At 45.4% G+C, this 11,061-nt stretch overlaps 1 protein-coding gene across 1 annotated transcript in view; it reads left to right on the top strand.

Moving 5' to 3' along the window:
- The first annotated feature begins 710 nt into the window (after window positions 1-710).
- LOC148096866 (uncharacterized) overlaps window positions 711-11,061 on the top strand; it is a 14,589-nt gene continuing 4,238 nt past the window's right edge. The window contains exons 1-3 of the mRNA XM_087835101.1: window positions 711-886; window positions 8,200-8,286; window positions 8,879-9,051. Coding sequence (XP_087691227.1) covers window positions 814-886; window positions 8,200-8,286; window positions 8,879-9,051 — 333 coding nt within the window. The 5' untranslated portion in view covers window positions 711-813. The remainder of the gene's footprint in view (window positions 887-8,199; window positions 8,287-8,878; window positions 9,052-11,061) is intronic.

Raw genomic sequence — 11,061 nt, 5'->3', positions numbered from 1 at the left:
TATTTCTTGATGTCATTATGTGGCCGCAAGTAGAGCTGACATGAGCCGCGAGATTGGGACACAGACATAAGAGCCTTAATGTGTGTTTGTTTGGGTTTCCACCAGCGTGGAAACCAAAAACAGAGAGGACATAGCCGAACATATGAAACAGGGCTGCAGGGCTGATGACATCATCACGTATAGACTGCTTTTTGTCTATTATGAATATTTGTGGATGAAACATGTAAGTGTGACAAATATGAAAGTTAAAATGAGCCAACACTGTGTGACAGCAGTGCAGCACGAGCACACACAGGTTTGTGCGTGCCTGCGCTCGCTTTATTTGATGAACAAACATATTGTGTTTACAGTCATGGTGATTTTTATATGTTTGTGTGAAAAACACAGGTCAGCGTTTTCTTTGTGAAATGCAGCTTAACTTTCTCCCTTCAGGACGGGTTGAGCTGCTCCTGTGTGAGGCTGCACAGAGGGAGTGTAACGTTAGCCTGACTCACTGACTGTGAAACTGTGGAAGCACCCTTTAATGCTGCCGTTTTCACTGTGATTCATGTCTGTTTCTTCATGTTTGGCAAACGAGGAACAAACTTGGCAGGAAAACCAACCCCCCCCCCCCCCCCCCCCCGCCCACCTTCTTAGTGTCCTCATCCTCCTCCCCCGCTCCCTCTCTCCTCCCCTTTTCTCTGTGTTCATATTCATTCAGAGCTCCGTCGCTCAGACCATCACACCTCTCTGTGCTCTCTCTGCTCTCTTCATCTCCAGGTCTCCCATCTGTCCCCGTCTCTACCATCCTCATCCTCATTCCTTTGTCTCTCCATGGGAGTCATGTCCTCCCCCAGGTCACTTTATCTGCTTGGAGCCTTGCTGCTGCCGCTGCTGCTGCTGCCTGGTGAGTCTGTTGCAGCTGTTCTACTTCCTGTTCTGAATGAATTTGACATGTTTGCCCCCCCTCCTCACCCTGGCTCTGTTTGTATGTCAGGCTGAAACGAGCCCCCCTTCTGTCTGTGTAACAGGAAAAGTGATTGAGTAAGAAAACAGCAGTGTCATGTGTTTCAGAGCCCCCACTTCCTCTGTGATTGCACTAACTCTAACTCTAATATTGTCACAGAAAGTTAATGAATCTCGGCTGATGCTGGAGTTTCTAACACACTCTTTTTTTAGACCAGGATGGAAAACGCAGCGACTGCTGATGTCTAGTTTACTGTCCTGCAGGGGATTGTTGCTCTGTGAGAAATCTGGATCTGATTAAAGCTGACAGAGCACAGAAACCTTCCTCCTTAAAGCCCTCTCTGCTCTGATTGGCTAACTTGTGGAAGCCTGCTGGGGGGCAGAGCACAATGAAAGAAGGCTCCTTTCATGCCTCCTTTACTCTGATTGAACACAGAGTGGCTGCGGCCTCTGTACTGCAGGTACATCCACAGACCGCGTTATTCCATGACCACCACTGGAGCAGGAGATAGGTGACAGGAAATAAGGAGACAAGAATAGGTCCCTTTGTGTTTGTATGTTTTATTCTATTTCTGTTTGTCTTATCACTGAAACAAGCAACAAACAGGCGACTTGGTCCCAGATTTACTAATCGGGGTCAGTGTTGCCAACTTAGCGACTTTGTCGCTATATTTAGCGAGTTTTCAGACCCCCTAGTGACTTTTTTTCTAAAAAAAAGTCGCTAAAAAAAGACGTGAAAGACATTACAAAAAACAATAATTGCTAAAAGAAATTAAATTTGTAGTTCTAAATAAATTCTAAATGCATTTAGGACGTTTTTTGCTCACTTTATGTCTCGTCCACGATGTTATTTCTCTCTCCAGCAGCGTAGGTTACAATTACATTAGCATGACCAATTATGCAAATTAGGTGATGACGTCATTTAGCGACTTCTAGTGACTTTTAGGACAACCAATAGCGATTTTCCTTACTGAGGAGTTGGCAACACTGATCGGGGTAAATTAGCGTAAAATCACAAAAATGTGCCAGTGAGTGAACGTGAATGTGCACATACAGCCAGGCAGGTTTGCTAATTACCAGTGAAACTGAAGCACACGTGTTTAGTGACAAAAACCCAAACAGTGTGACTGACAGTGGAAACAGCAGCTCAGGCAGGTGTTTGACATGTAAAGGCTTCTGTGTGCAGCAGGTCGAGGCTGCTCCTGTTAACAGACAGAGCTCCAACCACATGTTCATGAAGTTACTGCTGCATGGATGTAAGTGTACACTTGTTTATTTCCTGCATGCTGTGAAAGGCAAATGACTCACAGCCACCTGTGGGCAACTCGTGCCCTCGGCAGAGTCCTGAGTTCACTCAGTAACTCTTTGTTTCTCCTTAAATTGAGCCACGTTTGTAAGGAAATGCATCTGTGTGCTGAGCAACAGAGGCGAGTATGGAAGCTGTGCCCATGAAAAATGGTTCAAGCTCAAAATCCCTCCAACGTGGCTGAATATAATGCTTCCAGCCCACTGCTGGAGGCATTGCAGCAAACTCCCCCACAGCTGGAAAAGTGACAGTTTTCACAAATATTTGATTGCAGTTGTTGCTGCCTTTGGTGGAGTCACTGTGATGGTGGGAAAGCAAGCTCTAAATGCAGAGATATCAATATGATCTCCACAGTCTGTGCCTGAACTCTCTCCTCCACCACGACAACGCTCGACCCCACCGAGCAGAGTTGTCCCAGGCTACAGTGCAGAGGAGGGATCAGCCTGCCTGAAGTCCTGACCTCAGCCCCTTTAAACACTCGTGAGCTCCGAGTGTGCCGGTAGTGCCACAGTGAACAACACAAACCACACTGGCTGACTGGAGATGAACGCTGCTGAACAACGGGGTTGCATCCACAGCCGTTTGTGATCGAGCTGGTAGCCGTTTCAGAGGAAACAGAAACCTTTTCCCAGCAATGCAACGCTGAGAAAGAATCAACCCAACACAAGTTACCTACATGTTTCTGCAAAGTTTCTTCTAATTGAAATACTTTTGTTGTGACAATTCAAACGTGTGTGTGTGTGTGTGTGTGTGTGTGTGTCTGTGTGTGTCTGTGTGTGTCTGTGTGTGTCTGTGTGTGTGTGTGTCAGCTGGTCTTCATTTCCTCCTGCACCTTTGTGATTGACAGGCTGTTAGAGATGACAGACTTCCTGTTTGGAAACAATTAATAATCCACCCCCACAGTTCCCATCCCCCCCACCCCCCCAGCCCCTAAAACCGTGTGTGAGCTTATTGAAATGTGAGAAACAGAAAATTAAAGTCACATGTGCACAGTGTGAAACTCTCCTACAGACTCTCAGAGCCTCTGGAGCCTCATTCGCCCTCATCCACAGTGAGCGTGATACGTCGGCGCATCATCGACCCCGACACTTGGTTTAATCATGCGTGTGCGTGTTTGTGTGCACCTTTAATCCCGTGTAAAAGTGCAGGCGTAACATGTTGGTCGACATGGATCAGATCTGCCAGATCATCACAGACCTCATGTGTTCTCCCACATTTACACCTTGAAGAGTTATTTAGACCAGCGGTCCCCAACCCCCGGGCCACGGACCGGTACCGGTCCGTGAGTCGTTTGGTACCGGGCCACGAGAGTTGAGGCTCAGGTGTGAAATGTATGGTTTTCAGGGTTTTTATCGAATTTCAGCGTTATTTTGTTATTGTTTTTATCGTTTACTCAGTTTTCCTGGGTCTTTTCACGTGTGTTATGAATAAATCTTCTTTTTTTCGGTACCGGTACTAGTTTTATTTTGTTGTATTTATCTGCGACACCTTAAAGGCCGGTCCATGAAAATATTGTCGGGCATAAACCGGTCCGTGGCGGAAAAAGGTTGGAGACCGCTGATTTAGAGTAAAAGGAGGACTCCTCTGGGCTGTAACTCAGGCAGTAGATCAGTGTGGGTCGATCTCTTAAGTGTGCTTGAACAGGATGTTGAAACACAGAGTCGCGTCTTTTCTTTTCCAAACTGTCAAATGGATGTTTGGTCAAACTGGCTGGAATCTCCAAATTGTGCGCGTCCTGTCCTGGTGTTGTCCTGGTGTTGGGCTTCTGGCACTACGACAGATGTGTAAATGCTGCTGTTGACCACAGACTTCCTATCAAACCCAGTGAAGGAGGCCGAACAGGAAGTGTCCAGTTCAAACTCATTTCTGGAAGACTGACGGCTGCAGCTCTGAGGTGGAAACTGTAACTGCAGAGCAGCTGTGCTTCCATTTGTGTGTTAATTAGAGAAAGCAGGCATCATGTTGAGTTTCTATTCAGAGCTTCAGAGGTCAGCTGAGGTTTCAGAGTTCCTGTCCTCATGTTTGCATGTGTTTCAGGACCAAGTGCAGTCCAGCAGCTGTTTTTATATTTAAGTAACCAAGTAAGTAAAATGTATTTATGTAGCGTTTGTCAAAATCACAAAGTGCTTCACAGTAAAATAAGAGATGAAGATAAAATATATAACAATGTAAAACAATTACAAGCTCGTCAGTGGAGTCTGTACACGCTGCCCAATCACAGCTGGTTTCAGCAGCTCACAGATATACTGGGGAGCTCGATATACTGGGGGGCTTGATAACTGGGGAGCTTGATATACTGGGGAGCTTGATATACTGGGGAGCTTGATATACTGGGGAGCTTGAGCATGTAGGATCCTGCAGGTTAAAACCAACATAGTGAAACCTAAAATTTACTGGCAACCAATGAAGCCAAACCTGGAGATGTGATCTTGTGTTTGTGGCAGTTAAAAGTCTCGCCGCAGCTTCCTGCACAGTCTGAAGACGATCCAAAGCTGATTAATTAAAAACAAGTTACAGTAATGCAAACAGGAAGCAGGAAGAACCACCTCGGGTTCAGCCTCTGACACCAGCAGGCTGAAATGTTCCTTATGTGATAGAAACAGCTCAGAGATGCTCTCACCACGTTAAACTGAGGAGTCTGAGGCTCAATTCAGCAGAAGAGTCTAAGAAGCTGACGCGCTGCCTGATTTCTGAAATCATGTTATCAGTAATCAAAGTTTCTCTTTTCTGAGAGTTTAGCTGGAGAAATTGTCGTTTGATGGCTCGATGTCTGACAGGCCATTACTTAAACTAGACAATCTATAAAACTTTGAAAGAACAGTATACGTGAATGTCAACAGAGATGATTGGAGATATTTTTGTAACGCCTAATGATTTTGGCCTCGGGGGAAAATATAGAGCAAAAAGAGACCTGGACCCAGGACAGATCCCTGAGGGACGCCACCAGGCAGACGTCACAAAAACAGTAAAGATCTTTCAGATAAATATGACACGAACCATTTTACAACACCAGCAGGAATCACGATGCTGTAATCTCCAGTATCACAGTGAGTCCAGCAGAACCAGCACTGTGTACTCATCATTACACACTTTAGTAGAGCGGTGTCAGTGCAGCGCGATTAAAGAAAACCAGACCTGCAAACATCCATGACAGAAAGAGTTAAGTTGTTTTGCTACTGTTGGGAAGAGCTGGACCCAAACTAAACGTTAACTAAAGTGCTGCGTAGACCTCTACAGTTTGTTTCCATGAGAAACACGTTTCTCCTGAATCCAAACTACAGTTTGGTTTCTGGCTCCTGGCGTCATTTTGGTAAAAAGCCTGATTCATCAGACGACAGCAGATGGTTTTGTTTTCCCCCAAAAAAAGCTTCTGATGTGTCAAAGCCACAGGCTGTTTAGACAGATCACCGTCAGAGGACTGAACTTGTGACAAAGTGGGTTTAACGAGCCGCAGAGTGAACAGGAAGTTTTATTCGTGTTTGTGGAGATCAGACTCTGAGACTCTTTCATGAATCAGTTTGATGGTGTTCAGACAGTGAAACTTTTTCCCAGAGAAACTCTGGGCTCAGCTAATGTATGTGAGGGAGGAAGAAGAGCATCCGTGGGGACCAGGATTCCCACCAGAATGTGACTGAAGGCTTTTCTCATCGCTCTTCCCTCTGCGTCTGGTCCTCTTATGTCAGAGCCTCGATCCACCTGCTTCAGTGGCACAGAGCGGAGAATCAGCGCCCCCTGCTGGTTGTGTCAGGGCACCCGTAGCGCTCATGTATACATGCATGAGTGCATGAATGTGTGTGAGTGTGTGAATGTGTGTGAGTGCATGAATGTGTGTGAGTGCGTGAATGAGGCGAAATGCTTTGAGTGCTCAGGTGAAGTGAGCATAATGAAGCCTTTTATTCCCAACTTTCCCAACTTTTCCTAGACAGAAACTCAGTTTTGAGATTTTCCAACACCACAGAAATCTATATTTCATGTTTAAAAACCATCCTGTGTGCTGGATATCCGTGTTGTTCCCACAGTGATGACCTTCACATGACTTGCTTTGAGTTTCCGACTCTTCCTGCATTTTCCTGAATCGTCCATGTTTTCCAGATGTGCTGATCTAAGAGCAGTTTGTTCTCTGTGGTAAACATGTTTTCTGTGAGACGCCCTCTGCTGTCTGCGGACGCTCGGCCTGTGCGAGGCTTGTGGTTGTCAGATGCTCCGTGATGACGTGTCTCTTCACATCAGTCACACGGCAGGAAGAAACGTCCAAAATCCTTCAGCTGTGATGGAAACGTTTAACTCACACAGTGAAAACCTTTAAAGCTGTCTTACTATGAATGTTCCAGCTTATTACACTTTGCTGTCTGAGAAACAAGCCCAGCACCCTTCAGGCCCTGTTTATAACCTGACCAAAGCTGACCCCGTCACGTTGTTCTGGGCTCACGTCTTTGTTACAGAAAGCAGGAAATCTCAGAGCAGCATCTGAACCTCACGTCAAAGCCAAAAGTCAGCACTCAGCATGTCTTGATCCTCAGCAAACCAGGAAAGAAAGCTGATCGTACTGATCATATCAGGTGACGTCTCCAGTCTCGCCTGACTGAGCCGAGGTTAGCTGAAGACGGCAATGACACCAAATCAAACCAAAACCACGATGATGACATCACTGTTGCCTCGCAGCCAGAAGGTCCTGAGTTCAGCTCCAGCATCAGGTCTTCCTGTGTGGAGTGTGCATGTTCTCCCGTGTACTCCCACAGTCCACAGACATGCAGTCAGTGGGGTTAGGTTAACTGCCAACTCCAAACTGCCCAGAGGTGTGAATGGTTGTCTCTCTGTGACAGACTGGGGACCCGTCCGGGGTGCCCCCCGCCTCTCGCCCTGTGCTTGCTGGGATTGGCTCCAGAGCTGCAGCTTTCACTCATTTGTTGAATAAAATGTTCGATTTGGTAAAGTTGAAGGTTAAACTTGTTCTACACCTGTGCAGTGTTCGACAACACAGCATAGCTGCGACGCCTCCGCTGTGTGATTTAACATCACGTTTGCAGTAAAGCTCACAGCTGGAGAAGGTCACTGTTGGAAATGTTAATAACGTGAAACAAGGTGCGGCGAACGTGGCGTCCAGGCTGTTCGAGAGCAGAGAGATTCATAACAATAATACGTCTGTTAAAACATGCTGAGGCTCACCTCTGAAGACAAACACTCCCCACAGTTTCTTCTGAGGCCAGTGGAGAAATAACTTTGATGCATGGAGCAATGGAAACAATCCAAACCTCTGAAAATATGAGACAGCTCCTCCACGGAGCTTCACGGGGTCAGAGAGTCACATTCACTCGAGTCTGCTCTGTTTTACAAACCTTACAGTTATCCAGAGCTCATGGAGCATTTCTTAGAGTCTCCTGTTTTAAATACAGACAGAATATGAATCTGTTAGATTATTTAAGGTCGGCTTTACCAGCTGCAGCTCAGTGACAGACGAATGCTCCTCTATTCATGATCAAGTCAAACTGAAACTTGTCCCTGTAGCTCATGCTTTTCATTGGTCATGTGATGTGAGATCTTTATGTGATCTTTATATACAGACGGTTTGTTGTACTGCTGTTTGGGCTTCACAGAGCTCAAAGTGACAGGAAACAAGATTAAATTCAGGATCAATAAATCAAATTCAGAGCTTCATTTTCTTTCTTAACACAATAGGATATAAAAAGGATAAAATCACCACGATGTCATATTACAGCTGAAGAAAGCATATTTGTTTAAATCAAACTTATATGTATTCTGATTTTATTTAACTTTTTCACAATTAAAAGAAATGAAAGAAAGAGAAACATCAATTTGAAACAGTCTAAAGTGGGAAATGATTATTTTGAATATTTGTCTCCTGATCGTTTCAGAGCGTCCTCAGCTGAGGAGCTTTCACGCTGTCACACTGAAGCTGTCTCAGACACTCATCTGCCTTTTGCTCTCAGGTTCCTGGGCCCAGCATTATGATGACTTCACATCGTCTCCAGATTACGACTCTGACTACAACTCCACCTTTGAGTACAGCTTCTTCAGTAAGTTCCTCTTAAGTTTCTTCACTAAGAAAAGAAAATTATTTCTCTCCCACGAGGTCGCTGCGTCTGGAAACACCGAGGTAAACCAGGCCTCTTTGGTTACAGTTAAATATGAACATATTTAGACACATGAAGTTAATTCAGACTCTTCGTTATTGACATGTTGTTCTCGTAAGCACACAAACACAGCAGGTCATCGTAGTGACATTCTTCAGCTTGATGTTAATACTGCATGGACTGATGTTTAAATCACTGTTTGTCAGTGTGACACGTGCAGCCTGGTGGGGGCAGCCTGGTGGGGGCATGCTGAGGGTCTATGATGGGCCACAATATCAGCAACAGTGTATACAACATGTACAAATATGCACTAAACTGAGTTCTTAGTCGCATATTTGTTACACTTGCATGTTTGAAATGATCCAAGTAAAAAGATTCATCAACTCAAAAACTAAGAAAAATGTATCAAACTGAACATTAAACATTCTATTATCAGTTATTATTATTGTTACTGTTCCCAGTGAAACGATGGGAGTGGTTTGGCTTTGAGAGGACACGTGATGCTCAGCTGATGGATGTTCGTTGGTGTTTGCAGGTAATACGAGCAGCGATGACCTGGACAGACTTGTGGAGCGCTACCTCGATCCAGACGAAACTACGGAGGACACTGGTGGACCGGAGGAGGAAGTGGCTGTAACCATGGTGATTACAAGAAGAACAACAGAGGGGGTCAACGCTCACGGCACTGCACCATTTCCTGCATGCTTGGTAAGAGCGAGTATTGAGAGGCGGAGCCTGACTGTGACTGAAAATTGGAGTTTTTGGTGTTTATTGAAGCAGATTTGAATCAGGTTGGTTCAGCTGTTGTTAGAACATCATCGGTGACAATTAAAGGTCCCACTTTAGCTGGTAAATGGACTGGTTCTTATATAGCGCTTTTTTCTACTCTTCTGAGCACTCAAAGCGCTTTACACAACTTGTGCATTCACTCATTCTTCTAAGTAACATTCACACACATTCATACTCTGATGGATGCATCGGTTAGTATCTTGTATCTTGCCCAAGGATATTTGGCATGCAGACTAGGGGAAGCAGGAATCGAGCCACCAACCTTGCGATCAGTAGCTGACCCGCTCTACCGCCTGAGCTACAGCCACCCTCGACCATGAGCTACTGCTTACAGTCATTCACTTTACCTGAATCCTAGACTCTCTCCCCTCCTGACTATGTCGCTCTATCTATTTTCTCACTGCTTTAATTGAACCTTCCTCCATCTGTCCTCATCCTGTTGGGCCTGTAAGCTGTGAAACAAAGTGACTTTGATAAATATCCTCATTGATCCAGTTTCTCTTCTGAACAGAGCCAGTTCACAACAGCATCTCTTTAAAGTCTTATGTGGTGATACTACTAAGTATAAATGAATTATGTGTTTTAATGTTGGCTTAACAAACAGCTGAATTTTTTCTCATTTCAGTGGCTCTCAAACACCTTCGTAATTTTCAGCTTCGCCACTTCTTCCACACTAAAGGTGTGTGAGTGCACAGCGAAGGTGGTGGAGGGTCCTGTTGTGTTGAGAGATTTGACAGTATCAGTATTGAAAACGAGTGACGGGCTGTGCATCCGACCTTCAATTGACCCAAATGTGCATCTACGTACCGGGAGAAGCCCGGTGTTCAGAGATATCCATCATGTTCATGGCGATTGTGGCTCAAGAGTTGTGATTCGTCTTGTAATTGGAAGGTTGCCGGTTCGAGCCCCGGCTTGGACAGTCTCGGTCGTTGTGTCCTTGGGCAAGACACTTCACCCGTTGCCTACTGGTGGTGGTCAGAGGGCCCGGTGGCGCCAGTGTCCGGCAGCCTCGCCTCTGTCAGTGCGCCCCAGGGTGGCTGTGGCTACAATGTAGCTGCCATCACCAGTGTGTGAATGACTGGTTGTGTAAAGCGCTTTGGGGTCCATAGGGACTTTATACCATTTACCATGTTCTGAGGAAAATGAACTCTTTAGCTTCTGCTGAGCTCCTTCAGGATTCCTCAGCTCCAGGTTTGGATCGGAGCTGCAGGACCTGCTGATCCACATCCAAGCTGAGCTCTGCTGGTATTTATAGATGTGCTGACTGAGCAGCTGCCTGCAGACTGAGCCCATCTGCTTTGTGTAAAAAAGAATAGGTCTGATCTCTGCTGGCACCAACAAACACAACGTGAATAAAAACAACTCGAGTGCAGTAAAAAAAACAAAGAAGAAGAAAAAACAGCAGAAAGAGGACAGCAAAGGTTCATGTTCAAACATTGAGCTGATCTGAGGTCTGCTGTTCTTGGTCTTGTCAAGTTCACTTTGGTTGAGTTCCAGCATTCATTAACTCACAAAAGAACCATAAATCTGCACCACAGAAGAAGAAACGAGTTCACAAACTGCTGTTGATGAAAAACATTTCATCATCCTGCCTCTGTGTCCCGTCAGGTTTCTGTGGTCAGGCTGAAAACTCTGCTGGGCCGAATTAAACAAATTTTAAAATATGTTTCTCTTCCACTGCATGTCTGTATCCCCCCCCCCCCCCCCCCCCCCTTCCTGTTAAAAGGGAGTTTTTCCTTCTCACTGTAACCAAAGCGCTTGCTCGTAGGAGGTCAGATGATTGTTGGAGTTTGTGCCTTCCAGTATAAAGAGCCTCGAGGTGACTGTTACTGTGATTTAGCTCTGAGTAAATAAAACTTTCTGATGGTCCTGAATTTAAATCTCTGTCAGGATTCAGGAACTCCAAAGATGGTGATAAAAGTTCAACTT

The sequence above is a fragment of the Neolamprologus brichardi genome, chromosome 22, assembly GCF_056152115.1.
Source record: "Neolamprologus brichardi isolate AB-2024 chromosome 22, ASM5615211v1, whole genome shotgun sequence".
In the NCBI taxonomy this organism is placed as follows: domain Eukaryota; kingdom Metazoa; phylum Chordata; class Actinopteri; order Cichliformes; family Cichlidae; genus Neolamprologus; species Neolamprologus brichardi.
The sequence above is the reverse complement of the archived record's forward strand: the minus strand, read 5'-3'. Positions and strand labels throughout refer to the sequence as shown.